The sequence below is a fragment of the Phycodurus eques genome, chromosome 3 (genome assembly GCF_024500275.1).
Source record: "Phycodurus eques isolate BA_2022a chromosome 3, UOR_Pequ_1.1, whole genome shotgun sequence".
Classification (NCBI taxonomy): domain Eukaryota; kingdom Metazoa; phylum Chordata; class Actinopteri; order Syngnathiformes; family Syngnathidae; genus Phycodurus; species Phycodurus eques.
The window spans coordinates 24,182,250-24,198,301 of record NC_084527.1 but is presented as its reverse complement, the minus strand read 5'-3'; the positions used below and the strand labels follow the sequence as shown (position 1 = coordinate 24,198,301).

The 16,052-nt window shown below is 37.6% G+C and overlaps 1 protein-coding gene across 6 annotated transcripts in view; it reads left to right on the top strand.

The window, feature by feature from the left end:
• Positions 1-15,724, top strand: part of aacs (acetoacetyl-CoA synthetase) — a 56,557-nt gene extending 40,833 nt beyond the window's left edge. For 2 of the 6 annotated variants that reach the window (XM_061672748.1, XM_061672747.1), the window contains 6 exons: positions 6,094-6,207; positions 6,586-6,711; positions 9,232-9,301; positions 11,717-11,775; positions 12,632-12,834; positions 14,886-15,724. In XM_061672748.1, the coding sequence (XP_061528732.1) occupies positions 6,094-6,207; positions 6,586-6,711; positions 9,232-9,301; positions 11,717-11,775; positions 12,632-12,834; positions 14,886-15,023 (710 nt within the window). In that variant the 3' untranslated portion in view covers positions 15,024-15,724. Of the gene's footprint in view, positions 1-6,093; positions 6,208-6,585; positions 6,712-7,138; positions 7,226-9,231; positions 9,302-11,716; positions 11,776-12,631; positions 12,835-14,885 lie in introns of those variants that run through there. The other 4 variants (XM_061672750.1, XM_061672749.1, XM_061672751.1 and 1 more) reach the window with 3 other exon arrangements.
• Positions 15,725-16,052: the final 328 nt, after the last annotated feature.

Below are 16,052 nucleotides of genomic sequence, written 5' to 3'. Positions count from 1 at the left end.
TCCCAGAGGTGGGAAGGAACGCGCTACATTTACTTCGTTACATTTACTCAAGTAACATTGTGGATACATTTTACTTAGAGTGGTTTTAATGAAGCATATTTTTATTTTTACTTGAGTATTTATGTTAAGAAGAAACTGTACTTTTATTCTGTTACAATAATCTATATGCCACTCGTTACTTTCATTTATCAATAATTGTGCTCGTGATCTATTTTTAGACTTTCGTTTTCGACTTCCCCATGTGGCGCCGTTGCTCCAATCCACTGTGATTAGCACAGTAATGTTTGGCTCAAGTTCACCAATCAAACGACACAAGTCTTTTATTGGGCTTCGCAGGCCAATCAAAGTGAGTCGGGAGAGCTGCGCGGGACTCGTGTTTACATTACAGACTACGAAAAACAACAGCGTTAACATGCAGCGTAGTTTTGTCACTGCCCAAACTTGGATATTTCAGCCCACTTCTAACTTGAGAAAACACCTTGCAATAAGTTGCCGATTTTTTTTACTGTTGTTTTTGCCGTGCATATGGCAACATTAGCAATATTTTATGGTCACAACTAATTGGAAGACATGCAGCTTCTGAGGTACGTTCTCTTTCTCTCTCTCTCGCTCTCTCTCATTCTCTCTCTCGCTCTCTCTCTCTTGCTTTCTCTCTCTCTCTCTCACCGTGTGTATATGTGTGTGTGTGTGTCTCTCACACACACACACCCACACACACACACACACACACACACTTTATCAATGTCTGTTGTAGAAATAATTTAGTATAACACCATCTCTTGTAGCTGAATTTGCCTGAATTTATTTTCTAAAGCTTTTATTGTTTTAGATTAAGTGGTATTGCTCAGAGATTAAGTGAAATTACTCAACAATATCTGAATTTGCACAGTCATATTCTATTTAGTTTTGTTTTATTTTACCTTCAGGCTCTGATTTAAAAAATAAATCAGAAGTTACTCATGAGTTACTTAGTAACTCATGAGTACTTTCTTACTCTGAATTATTTGGAGGACTACTTTTTACGTTTACTTGAGTCATATTATTCTAAAGTAACAGTACTCTTACTTGAGTACAATATTTGGCTACTCTACCCACATGTGGTAGATACAACTCACGTCTTTTGAGCTACATGCCTACAGCGACGTTTAGGTTGAGTAGGTCATAGTCATCGTCACGAGTGTTTTTGAAAATTCAGCCCCTGGAACGGGTTTTACTTAGCCACATGAAATTTGGAAGGCATGTCTATCACAACTAGACCCACAAAAAAAATCTCAAGCAACCATGTCTGAAAAGATACAGAAAGTCTGATATTTTGGTTCAAAGCAACCATTCAGGGCCATTTTTCCATTTGCCAGGCTCCCTTGAATTGTTTGAAAATTCAGCCCCCGAATCCTGTTTCACTTTGGTAATAATTTGGTAGGTATGTCTATCTTGAGTATTCCCACAAAAAATGTCTCAAGAAGCCATGCCTAAAAAGACACAGAAAGACTGCAATTCTGGAATGAGGTGGTCCATTTTAAGGTCAATTTGCCCTTAACTTTATTTTGCCCAATTTTGGTCCAATGCAATTTTGGTCCAATGCCGAAGTCCAATTTCGTTGGACTTCGGCAGAGGTGCTGTCTTCTAGTGACATACGAGTTATATATGCGCTCATTTACTGTACATATTAATTTTCACCCATTTCAACAGTGGGCCGCGCCCCGTTTGCTTTTCCTCGTCGTTGTCAAGAACGACAGCAGGCTGTGATGCAATTGGCTGCCAGCCTACCTAGCCTTGACCCCTAGGGCCATGACTGTGTGTGTTTGTGTTTGTGTGTGCGTGCGTGCGTGCGTGTGTGTCAGGATTTATCCCAGCATATGTGGCCAACTGGTGGTCATTGTGACATATGCGACGGGACCCCTCTACCCATTTCACCCTGACAACACACCCTCTCTGTATGTGTGTGTCATGCATGTACCAGTGTCGTGTGTGTCTTTACCGTGTCCAAGTGAGTGTGTGTGTGTGTGTTACAGAGAAATTACTTCAGCAGGTGATGTGAGACCCCCATTGCTTCTCATTGGGGGATTTTAACACTTTCACTGCTGGGTTACCCCATCCTGATTTAAGATGGTCTGGCTCTCCATATGTCATTCTCCCTCTCTGCTGTCATCTTGTTTTACCCTGCACATCCCGGTCAGCGGCTCGTCCGGCTACTTCCTTCAAGTAGGCGCTACCGATCAATGCAAACTCGAACTAGCAGACATTCCAACAGCTTCTTCCCTCTTGCAATCAACTTCTTAAACAGCTAGCTTACAATTCTATTGCAACATGCTGCCATTTTCTTTTGTCTGAATTTGTTGTCACATTTCTGTCGGGAAAATTCAGCCACTGAAGCCAGTTTAACTTAGCAACATAAAATTTGACAGACATATCATGAGTAGACCTGTAAAAAAAAAAAAGTTTCAAGAAGCTATGCCTGAAAAGACACAGGTAGGCTTTTTATTTTGGATTAAAGTTGCCATTTTGGGATCATTTTGGCCATTTACATCTGTCCTTCAAAGATGAACCACTCTTTCGAGATTTTTTCCGATTGCTTCCAAAATTGGACTACATGTACAGGACAGACACCGCAAAAAAATAAAAATAAAAAAATCATGAATTTTGCCCATATCCAGTCAGTAATTTAAACTAAGCTCCTGCCTCAGGTCATGACCGCCAACTCTGTCACAGGATTTCAAAGGTTCTCTCACATGAGAAGCCTTGAGATATAAATACATGTCTGGTATTGAGATAAATGTAGTAAAAACAGGGGAGTGTCTTACATGGTCTGTACTTTCACTTGCACATGACACCAAAGGAAGCAACAGTGCCTAAAATACACTTTGTGTGCCTGCCCATACAAGTCAGCACAATAATGAAATAATTGTGCATCTTCCCACTCTTGAGCTTGTCATTTAATCAGAAGTTTCCTCTGGACCCCCCTGGGATCTCATTAAACCTCGGTAGGAGAGCCTGATATAATAAAAGTGAGGCCCAGGGATTGATGAGAAGAAGAAGACAAGATAGAAAGGAAGCAAGGAAGGGCAGAGAGCAGCAAACAAGATGGATGACGGAGGCTGTCATGCATACCAGGTAGATGTGGAACAATGGAAGAAAGGAGATAAATTGCAGTCGTCAGAAACACCACAAAGTGCAAAGAGACAAATGGAGAGAAAAAAAATCAGCCCCCAAAGCCAGTTTAATTTAGCATCATGAGATTACCACCAGTCGACCCACAAAAAAGTCTCAAGAAGCCATGCCTGAAAAGTAGGGGTTTAATAGTTCACAGAAGTCACGGTTCGGTACCTCATTTTTGGGGTCACGGTTTGTTACAAGTTTGGTACAACAGGAAAAACCAACAAAAAGTCCCAAATGCATAATTTGAGGTTTCTTTTGATTTATTTTCAGCAGACAGAACTGTTGTGTTAGTAATAGAAGTAGACTATTTAGAACTACCTGAGATAAATTGGTATACGCTGCAGAGTATTTATGCACTACGCAAAGGTAAGTTTAATTACATTTATTTATTTATTTATTTAACCTGGTAAGGCAATTGAGAAGTGCAAGTATGATAAAAAACAATACATACTGTATACAGCACATATACAATGTGATATAGTTACATATGTGCATAAAACATATTACATCATAGCATAACAGGCTAAAAACAGGTGGACCGATCATGTAGAATATCCCTCACTAAAGTTTTTAAGCGATGATGTTGGGATGAAATATCTGTGCAGTAAAAAAATAAAAATAAATGTTTGTCTACATTGTCAGTAGCCTTGGCAGACTACTACAGGCACCTGCTGTTGATAAAAATGTTTCAGTGGGGACTGAGGCAGCCAGGTAAAATATGGTAAAATAGTAAATAAAAAACTTTTATTTTGCCTTGCTTTACTCTGCTCTGTACAGCCAGGTCAACATTGCAAAAGCGAATCTGTTCTCAATTGCCTTACCTGGATAGGTAAAGGTTAAATAAATAAATACTGTAAGGTAACATGCCAGCATAGCTTGATTTGGATAAACAGACTTACTAGACTTCCACCCACAAGAGGTTTGGAATGCATTTTAGGGTCAATTTCGCCATTTCCAGGAGCCCGTCAAAGACGAACTCGTCGAAAGCCCCCGAAACCTGTTTCACTTAGTAACGCAAACTTTAGTAAACTTGTCTATAATGAGCAAACCCACAAAAAAAAGTTTGGATCCCTGAAAAGACAGGGAGTCTGCCATTTTGCTTTGAAGTGGACATTTTAGGCTAATTTGGGGCATTTTTTCAGCGGTCCTTCAAAAATGAACTCGTCCTAGAGATTTTGTGCAATTCCTGCCAAATTTAAACCACGTCTACTAAAGAGATGGGCATCACAATGTTACAAAGAGTTTTTGTTTTCCTAATTGTGTGTGGTTGAAGCATGGCAGGGAAGTTGGATGACTGGCTCTAAAATCCAAAACTCAAATCAGACAACCTCAATGTCTTATTCAAAAATTCAGCCCCAGAAGCCAGTTTCACTTGCAACATGAAATTTGGGAGGCATGACAATCATGAGTAGACTCACAAAAAGTCTCAGGAATCCATGCCTGAAAAGAAACAGGAAATCTGCTATGTTGTTATGACGCTTTAGATCTTATACTTTAGATCAGGGTAACAGCGCTAAACATTAGGAGTGTCCCGATCCGATCTTTGAGATTGGAAATCTGTCCGATGTCAGCAAAAAAACGAGTATCGGATTGGACCGGATCTAAAATGTTTGTTTCACCACTCTTATACAAGCAGTCCATTGCATGCTGCGCCAGCACTTCTATCCAGCAGCGCCCGGAGAGCATGCAGAGCCCCTGTGATCACAACTTCAGGTTGTTAAGGTGCTACCATAGTAGCAGGGAGTAAGAGTGGATGTTTCTTGCATAAAGTTGTTTGACACTCCAGTTGAAGTTCACTGTAGAACTGACCACAAATAAAATAATTAAACCTATTGAATGTTCAGATACATCAGACTTAGTTTTTTTCTTCGTTTTTGTTCACAAAAATCGCTAGCTCAAAGCTAACACACATTGAATGAAAATGGTTAATAATAAAAGGGTCAGTTTTTCTCATACCTACTTTTGCTGATTATCGTTCGCTGTTTGAGTAATATCACTTGATCAAGCCTTTTCTAACATTCCATACTACAAAATAAGCAAAGTATGGATGATTATTGCTGGTAGCGGATCCAATCGGTATCGGCCAAAACTAAAGGCTCCAATATCAGTACCGGATTGGAGGTGAAAAAGTTGAATCACGACATCCATACCAAACATGACTAATCGCTGACTCGTATTTTTATTTTTTTAAATCAACTCCCAAAACCTGTATTGCAACATGAAATGTGATAGACATGTATATATCATCTGCAATTGGCTGGCAACCTGTTTAGGGTGTACCCCGCCTCCTGCCCGCAGTTAGCTGGGGTAGGCTCCAGCACGCCCGCAACCTTAGTGAGGATAAGTGGTACAGAAAATGGATGGATGGATGTATATATCATGAGTAGACCTACACAAATCTCTCAAGAAGCCATGTCTGAAAAGACACAGAGAGTCTGCTATTTTGCTTTGAAGTTGCCATTTTAGGGTCAATTTGGCCAATTCCAGGATTCTGTCAAGGACAAACTCCTAATCAGATTTTGTCTGATTGAACCCACATTTGAACCATCTATCCATTTTCCGAGCCGCTTCTCCTCACTAGGGCCGTGGGCGTGCTGGAGCCTATCCCAGCTATCATCGGGCAGGAGGCGGGGTACACCCTGGTTGCCAGCCAATCCCAGGGCAGATACAAACAAAGAACCATTCACACTCACATTCACACCTATGGGCAATTTAGAGTTTTCAAATAACCTACCATGCATGTTTTTGGGATGTGGGAGGAAACCGGAGTGCCCGGAGAAAACCCACGCAGGCACGGGGAGAACATGCAAATTCCACACAGACGGGGCCGAGGATTGAACGCTCTAACCAGTCGGCCACCGTGGCGCCATTTGAACCATGTATGTTAAATAACCAATTACAATTAAAATGTTTTTTTGTTTTTTTTTATTAACACAGGTGGCACAGACATCGTGTCATGTTTCATGGGTCAGAACCCAACAGTGCCGGTGTATCGGGGAGAGATCCAGACAAGAAACCTGGGCATGGCTGTGGAAGCGTGGAACTTTGAAGGTAAGCGATGAGTGTTGTAGATTAACAAACATACAATTGTTTACAGGGCCTGCAAAGTTAACCTTGGGCAATGAACTGTCATAACAGCGCACACTTGTTCTCCTGAGAGGACTTTTTAATCCAAGAGTAATTAGACGGAACAGAGTAAACTCGCCTGAAAAAAAACATAAGCCAATTTTTTTATCTAGCTTTCAAGTTATTCCTATTTTTTTCCCCCATTGATTTTTGATTAAGTCCCCTGCTGGCCAGTGGATCATTTAAAGACACTTTCTGTGGGGAAAGAGTTTGCTAAGCCCCTTTAACTGAGGGAGAAGAAAGGGATACACCACCAGGTGTGTGTGTGTGTGTGTGTGTGTGTTTAATGTGTTTGTTGTGTAGGTAAGCCTGTTTGGGGAGAAAGTGGCGAGCTGGTGTGTTTGAAACCCATTCCGTGCCAGCCCATGCGTTTCTGGAATGACGACAACAGCAGCAAGTACCACAAAGCCTACTTCTCCACCTTCCCGGGTCAGTAGAAAGTCGTGAAGTAGTTTTCAGATTTTGAAATTCTACAACTTGTTTGGATTTTGTAAAAACGATTCTAAGGATATGAACAGCGTATAATGAACTAGTTTTCTCAGCGGAGGAAGAATTTGTGGTCGCAAGTAGTAAAAGACAAAATTATTGGATTAAAATTAACACTAATATTTTTTTTAAAAACAGGAATATTAGGGGAAAAATGAAAAAAAATCTAGACAACATTTAATTATAAATTAAAATTGTAATTATTGAAAACATTAGAGCGGCACCTGTGGTTGTATTTGAACTAGGCACACCTGAAACACACTGCTTCTTTGTGTAACATCATGGAAAAGCCAAAAGAAATCAGACAAGATATCAGGTTGAGAAATGTGGACATGCACTAGTCTGGTTCATCCTTGGGTGCAATTTCCAGATGCCTGAAGGTGCGACGTTTATCTTTTCAAGCAAGTATAAACACCATGGGAATGTCCAGGCATCTTACCGCTCAGGAAGGAGACAGGTTCTGTGTCCTACAGATGAATATGCTTTGGTCCGGAATGTGCATACAGTCCCCTCTAAAGGTATTGGAACGGCAAGGTCAAGTCCTTTGTTTTTGTTGTATACTGAAGACATTTGGGATTCAGATCAAAAGATGAATATGAGACAAAGGTTCAGAATACCAGCTTTTTATTTCATGGTATTTATATCTAGATGTGTTAAACAACTCAGGACAGATCACCTTTTGTTTGAACCCACCCACTTTTCAAGCGAGCAAAAGTATTGGAGCATGTGACTGATGGGTGTTTCTAGTTGCTCAGGTGTTGCCTTTTAGATTGATTGCTTAAACATACTGCTTATTTTTAGCTTTGGGTTTCACATGTGAAAACTGCATTTGCTGTTAAGCAAACATGTTCCTAATTGACCTAAAACAGGAAAAGTTGTCTTATTTCATGTCAGTGAGGAAAGAAAATGTCTTTTTATCTACTGTATGTATTAGGGGTGGGACTTTATTTAAAAAATTTATCCAATTAACGAGAGGCTTTGAAATGAATTAATCCTGAGCAAATAATCAAGATTAATTAATTAGATTTTAATCGTATAAAAATATTTGTCCTAAAAAGCAACATGGTTTAATTTAAATGGATTTTAGTGGACGACTGAATCATATAATCGACATAGACAAATATTGGTACCTCTGGAAAAATGCATTTATTTGCATTTCAGTACAAAACAGTACAAAACTAATATAAAATATCCCTGGCCAAAATTAAACAGACCTAAAGTTAAAATGCCATTTTAGAACAGTTTTTCTTTTAATTAATTATTTATTTATTTATTTTTTTAAAGAACAATATTGCCTTTAAATGGTTTCTGCTTGGCAGTTGAAAAGTTGGATAACATACTGGAGGGTTAAAATGCTTTGGTGGTATGAAAACTCCTTTTGCCCAATTTACACAAAACCATGCTTATAAAGGCTTCTATCTGGTATATATACACTGTAGGTCTGGGAAAAAAATAAGAGACCACTGGAAAACTATTATTTTCTGATTTTACTATTCATAGGTATGTTTGAGTAAAATAATAATTTTTGTTTCATTCTTTAAAGTACTGACAACATTTCTCCCGAATTCCAATTTTTATTTATAGCTTTTATTTGCAGAAAATGATATGGTCAAAATAACAAAAAAAGATGCAACATATTCAGACCTCAAATAACTCAAAGAAAACAAGTTTCTTTAAAAATAAAACATGGGAGTTGGGTCAGTGTTGAGTGCAGTCTATGTCAAATTTGGACCTAAACCTTAATTTCAATCGGTATTCATCTGAAAGGTACACTGGTGTGAAAAAGTGTTTGCCCCCTTCCTGATTTCTTATGTTTTTGCATGTTCGTCACACTTAAATGTTTCCCATCTTCAAACTAATTAAAATATTAGTCAAAGGCAACACAAGTAAACAGAAAATGCAGTTTTTAAATTGTTTTTATTACGAAGGGAGAAAAAAAAGATACAAACCTACATGGCTCTGTGTGGAAAAACTGATTGCACCCCCCGCTAACACATACTCTTAACTGTGCTTTTTCATACCCGAGTTCAATTCCTCTAGCCAGACACAGGTCGGATACTGCCCGCCTGACAAAGTAGAGCAAAAGATCCTAACAAGTTAGACATCATGCTGAGATCTAGAAATTCTGGAACAAATGACAAAGAAACTAATTGAGATCTGTCAGGATGTAAAAGTTAACAAAGCCATTTCTAAAGCATTGGAACTCCAGCGAACCGCAGTGAGAGCAATTATCCACTAATGGCAAAAACATAGAACAGAGGTGAAGCTTCCTAGGAGTGGCTGGCCAACCAAAATTACCCCAAGAGCGCAGCGACAACTCATCCAAGAGATCCTCTATTAATTTCTGCGCTTAACTTAAAATCACCAAAATGGATTTAGCCCACTCTTGTTCTCAGTGTTCATATAATTTATGACTTGTACGTTTACAAGAATGACAATTTGTGTTGTGGTTGGTATTTGTAGGTGTGTGGGCCCACGGTGACTACTGCAAAATCAATCCCAAGACGGGAGGCATTGTCATGCTCGGCAGGAGGTCTGTAAAGCACCCTCGTCTATATTTTTAAAGGGATGAGCTCTCGGAAAGACCATCACACTCCCGCCAAGTCATGTATTCTACTTTTAAAGTCTTTGAACGAATGTCAAGCACCATAGGTGGACTCCCTTTGTGTATTCCTATTCAGCACACTGTTGGAAAAACACCATTCATATACTCATTAAGGTCTAACTTGGTGAAAGAACTCTCCCTGTTTTCAATTTTTAAAAAAAGCATGTACTCTAAGTCACATTTCGTTTTTTTCGCAGTGCTAAAATCATGTTTACAGCAACGTATATCAAAAACATGCCACAAACAATTGTTGATTAACAGTTTAAATCTTTTCTTTTTAGGAAAATGTAGCATCATCAGTTTGTTATGGTGACCTGGAAGTATACAATATAACAAATTGTGAGACACTTTTACATTTCAGAAAACAAATCAACAAAAGCCAAAACACTTTTACAGTTCAGAAAACAAATTAACACAAACCGAACCACTTTTACATTTCAGAAAACACATTAACAAAAGCAGAAACACTTTTACAAAAGACAAAACAAATTACAATTGTGACAACCCGGAAAGGAAACGTCCCATTTCACAGACATTCTTAGAAATCCCACAACGTTCTCGACAGACCCGCCCCGCTACAACATGATTGGCTCCTGCATCTCGGAAAGGGCCGGCTCCGCAGATGTAACGAGACATCCATCCCAAATATAATTTTTAAAAAAACAAAGAAGTTTATTCTGGTTAGGATTAGGACTCTGGTTGGGGTTAAGGCAGTTTAGGATGAGTTAAGGTTAGGATTAAGTTGGTTAAGGCTGGCTCACACCGAGCACCGCCGCCGAACCCGACTGAACTATGGCGCAGTGTGCGTGGTTTGGCAACTGTTTTCTTGAGCGGCCGATCGGTCGGGTCGCTGGTTTTGACGCGATTCAAAATTATAATCTCCGTTGCGCGGCGTCTTCACCTCCCAGTTTACATTCAATCAAAATGCACAGACGCTTTCCCCTACGGTGCAAATCCATTTCCGGGTTTGCGAGCCGTGCCGCCGCCTCGCCTCGGCTCGAGCCATATAAATAGTACGTAAAGCATCAAATGTTGTTTTACATGAATACTAACCTATATTCATAATGTATAATGTGCCTGTGCATGAAGCAGCAAAGTTTGTGGCCAGAATGTACGTTCAAATGAATGGAGCCGGCAGCTTCCTTTCAAATATCCATACTTTCCCTTTAATTGTCGCTAGCATCCGCTCTTTTTAACAACCTGCTTCTTCCTTAACGTTTAATCTATCTTTTTATGGTTTAAGAAATGTGATCAAGTACAGTATATAGTATATACAGCATCAAACGCCTATACAGGCTCGCTGTTCAGGGCGTCCATATATAATACAATCGCTCAATGTGCAGAGGGGGTGTCGGCAACTCTTATTTTTATGCGATGCTTCGGTCCAGTCGGATTCGACCACGTTGCACAGTGTTCGACGGGCTTTATGGTTAATGGCAATTATATTAACGCCGCCGCACTTAATCAGTCAGATACTTCTTTTACCGTCTGGAAGCAGTGGAACGTGTTCTCCCGGGATACAGCGCGTGTCCTGGAGCCAGTAAGATTGGAGCAGGGCGCGTCCTTCCAGGATTCCTAATAATGTTGGACGTTCCCTTTCCGGGTTGGCTCAATTGTAATTTGTTTCGTCTTTTATTTTCTGAAATGTAAAAGTGTTTCAGCTTTTGTTCATTTGTTTTCTGAAATGTAAAAGTGTTTTGGCTTTTGTTCATTTGTTTTCTGAAATGTAAAAGTGTTTCACAATTTGGCTACTCAGATATTAGAAGAAATTGAATTGCAAAAATAATTGTACAATTTGAAAATAATACAAAAATACTCCACTATTCCAAAATACTAGACACATGAAAAATATTTTAAAAATAATTCAAAATAGAATTTACCAAAAATATTAGAAACAAATAACAAAAAAAAAGAAAATTACACAGTACGGAAATATTAGATTGAAATAAAAATACCCAAACAATAGTTTAATAAAAAAAAAAAAAGACAATATATAATAGACAAATATTGGAAAATAACACAAAGTATCAGAAAAAAAGACAAAAATGTAACAAATCAACTTTATTGAGCACTTTAAAAAACAAATGCAGCTGAAACAAAGCGATGTACATAAATAAAAATCAATACAAAACAAACATAAAACAATAAAATTAATGACGATAAAAACATTAAACAAGGGCAGACTCTCACGCTGAGTTGAAAAAAATTAAAGGTATTGTTATAAATGTGTTCATTTAAAAAATTATGCTTTGTCTTGACAGTATTTTCACCCTCTCCCCCCCTTCGTCGTACTTAGGTGTGTATTTGTATTAATGTTTTTTTGTCTGTGTATTTGTTCCACAGTGATGGAACATTGAACCCCAATGGTGTTCGCTTTGGCAGTTCTGAGATCTACAACATTGGTGAGCCTCAAGGGAATCAAGTCTGAAAATTTATTTCGAAATAGGAACAGCGTATATTGTTAAAACATTATAAAAATACAATATTGTACGCCATAGCTAATGTCCATCTTTATTCCCTTGATAGGTGGCTGGTCCCTAAAAAGAAAGGTCACAAGTTAAATAAGGCACAATCAAATCACAACGAATAGGCAGAGTTAAAATGCAACTTGAGATAACTTTGAGGGAATTGTGAACCATCCCAAATAACAGTCAGTGTTAGCACAAACCCTATAAGAAATCTCAAGAAAAGCCTACTAGAACACCTAAACTGAATTTTGGGTTTATCAGAGGCACTTTACATGCTGACTCCCATTTAACATGAGTTTGAATGTGATTGGCTGATTCTTAACCCAGGGACAGTAATAACCCAGTTTGTAATTAACTGTAATTAAGTGACTGCGACAAAGTAACTAACTGTAACTATGTAAAAGTAAATAAGTGTTTGTAACTGAGCTTTATTTGGGATTAATCAGAGGCAGTTGAAATGGTGTCAGGTGTGTGCTGACTCTTGTTTAACATGAGTTTTAATGTGATTGGCTATTTTGGAACACAGCCACATGCCCAGTTATAAGAGGGTGTGCACACTTGTGCAACCTGTCAATTTTTACTTCCAAAATGATTACTTTTTTTTTCAATTGAGTTGTACAGATTGCATTAATGGTGGCTACAGTTTTGAAATTTTATATCTTTGTCTCATTTTTATTTTTATGTTTTTTTTTTTTTTTTACATCGAACAGGGGAGTGCAGACTTTTTATATACACAGAAAATAGTCAATGTAAAACAAGTCGCCATGCCTTCCTTTTGTACCTACGGCAGTGGAGGCCTTCGAGGAGGTATCGGACAGCCTGTGCGTGCCTCAGTACAATGCCGACGGCGAGGAGAGGGTGCTCCTGTTCCTCAAGATGGCACCCGAGAAGCCCTTCAGCGCTGAGCTGGTGGCCAAAGTGAAGGCAGCCATTCGGAAAGCGCTGTCCGCCCGTCACGTGCCCGCCCTCCTGCTCCAGATACCTGACATTCCTGTAATAGTACACTCAAAAGTATTTAGCAAAAACATGACAGAGGTTTTATCCGTAAAAAGTTTTATTACATTTAAATGTAATATTACTGTAAGCCACTAAAGCGTTTTAAAATTAATACAGCGCAAAAGCACAATAGCACAATAATTAATTGAAATGTATTCCATATAAAAGGTAAATAAAATTGTACCTGATTAAAACAAACAGTTCTTAAAGATTAAATACAAATTTATTGAACGTAAAAGTTATGAGACTGAACTGTATTTAGACAGTGATACTTTGGTACTTAGCACACGAGGAAGCCCGCGTACCACACTTTGAGAATCATTCCCATGAGGCAAAGCAGCAATACGCCTGAAGATTGTCGCACCTAGAAATGTTAACAAAAGTGAAAACAATAATAAGAAAAACAATTATACCTTTATCTGAAATGTCACAAGTCAAATTAAATTGCATCTATTTTTGAAAAATTTTCATTTCATAAAATTGTATTCATTTATTTTACTTTGATTAAATTTATTCCCACGACCCGAAACAGGATAAGTGGTACACAATGAATGGATGGCTTATTCATTTTTTTTTCATTTAACTGTACCGTTTTGTGTTTAAGTTGTCCTAATCATATTTCTTTTTAATTAAATTTATTGCTCATATTTTTTTTTATTGAATTAGCTTTTTGTATTCATTTATTTCAACAAACATAGATGGCAGTGATAATTGAAGTAAAATATCACAAGTTGTTAATAAAAGTGATAACTAACAACATTGCTGGATCAGCACCTTCCTCTGAAACTACACTAATTTCATTTGACTAAATGTTATTTTAATTTAATAATAACAAATGTTGACAGAGGGCAGTGAAAAATGAAGAAAACTCTGCCATAATTATGACAAAAGTGCCAACAACAAAAATCATTGGATTAGCACCTTTATCTGAAACTACAAAAGTGCATTTAATTGTATAGTGTCCTTCTATTTTCTTTATTTTTATTTCATTGAATTTTAACAATCGTTGACTGCAAAATTAAGAAAAATATCAGTAAGTGGTAAAAAAGGGATGAGGAAAAAAAAACTGGAACCACATCATCATCATCTGAAATTCGGCTAATTTAATGTATTTTAAATTTATTCAATTTAAATGTAATATTACTGTAAGCCACTAAAGCGTTATGCACACAGGTTGTCAATTAAATTTATTTTAAATTTAATTTTGAATTAAACATTCACTGCGAAATAATGTAAAATGTCAGAAATTGTTTAAAAAAAAAAGTGAGAAGAATAAATACCATCTCAGCATCTTTGTGACAGCACTAATTTAATTTAATTTTACAAACTTTGACTGCAGAATTTTAGAAAGTGACAGCAAAAATACTGGGTCACCAACTATGTCTGAAATCTATTTAGATTTTATTTCAAATTTCTTTTTATTTAATTAGATCATACATTCACTGCAAAATTGAGGAACATGTGAGAAATTGTTAACAAAAGTGACAAAAATATCTACATCTGAAACTGCTCTACAATTGATTGTATTTTAATTTTAATTTTTCAACTTAAATTGAATTCAACTTGAACAAAAACTAACCATAAAATTAAGGATAAATACCAGAAATTCTTAACAAGAAAATATATGACCAGCATCTATATTTGAAATGTCATAATTTATTCTTGCATTCTAATTGGTAAACTTCGATGCAATTTCTAATTTAACATAATTCGAAGCAGTATTCGAAATTGTTAACAAAAGTGACAAAAAATACTGGATCAGCATCTTTATTTGGAATATTTTTAATCACATTTTCTTATATTCTAATTAATTTAATGCAGTTTTCAATTTAACTTAATTTGAAAACATTTTCCAAATTGTCAATAAAAGTGACCAAAAAATACTAAATTTACACCTGTATTTGAAATGTCACCAATACAATATTCTTGTATTCTAATCAACTGAGGTTAACACAATTTTTGTATTTAATTTAATTGGAACAAATCTTCAAAATTGTTCACAAAAGTGACAACACACCCATCATGTCATTTCCATTCTTGTTGTTTAGTACACGCTGAGCGGAAAGAAGGTGGAGGTGGCGGTGAAGCAAGTTCTGGCTGGTCGCGAGGTTTCCCAGCGCGGGGCTTTCTCCAACCCCGAATCTCTGGAGCTCTACAAGAACATTCCGGAACTGCAGAACTTTTGAACCACGAGGAAGAAAATGTTAAAAATGAAAATAAAAGACAATTTCATTTTGCTGCCCCATTGACATGAGAGCAGCGAACAACCAACGCTGCTAACAAACAAAGGAGGCACTCTTTGCTTTGGCATGAGCACTTTGGTTTGACGTCAGCCGCCATTTTCCTCACCCAGTTTGAAGTCCCAGAACCGCAAATGTACGCTAAACGTTCTAAATGGACGATACAGAAGTTGGCTATGAACTTTAATTGTTATTATTGTGGTCTGATAAATGTATTGAGACAGTTTCCATTCTATTCTAATGGAACAATAGATAGTCGGCTTCAGAAATCGAGTATTTGGACTAAAGTACTGTGACAGCTTCTACTCTTCTAGAAAATGTCAGATGGAAAAGCTCACATTTAACATTCTAATGGTTAAAAACAATGAATTGAACTAAGTCTTATTATTGCTCTTCAGAAATACAATATACAGACAAATGTCTATCAAATCCTTTTGTCCATGTAGGTTTGTGTAAAGAGAGGTCTTAAAACAGTTGTTTTTTTTAATCACGATATAATGAATGAAAGTGAGTATGACTTTGGTAATTTGGTTCCATGAACCAGGCAGGGACCAAGAGTGCATCATCAAAATTGAAAGTGTGTAAATATTTGTGTCCAAAATATGGAAATATGATCATAAATGTGACTTTTTCCAGTTCATTCCGTGCAGACGTGTCAGTCACATTTCTTGTATTTTTGTTGTTGTTGTATATTTATAACTAGCCACTTCCTCTAGCTCACAGTTTAAACTGCAACCTATTAGTTACACGGAACAACACGTGAATCGAGCAGCCGCGAGAGAATTCAAGATCAACGAATCCATGGTTCGCAAGTGGAGGAAGCAGGAAAAACGCCGGCATCATTTCTGAGGAGCCCCCCAAACAACGAGACTGACTCCGACAATGACGAGAGGGAACCCGGCGTGTTTGATGGAGAACTTGCCCAGCTGTTCATTTTGAATACAGATGAGGACTTTGATGGATTTGTGGATGAGG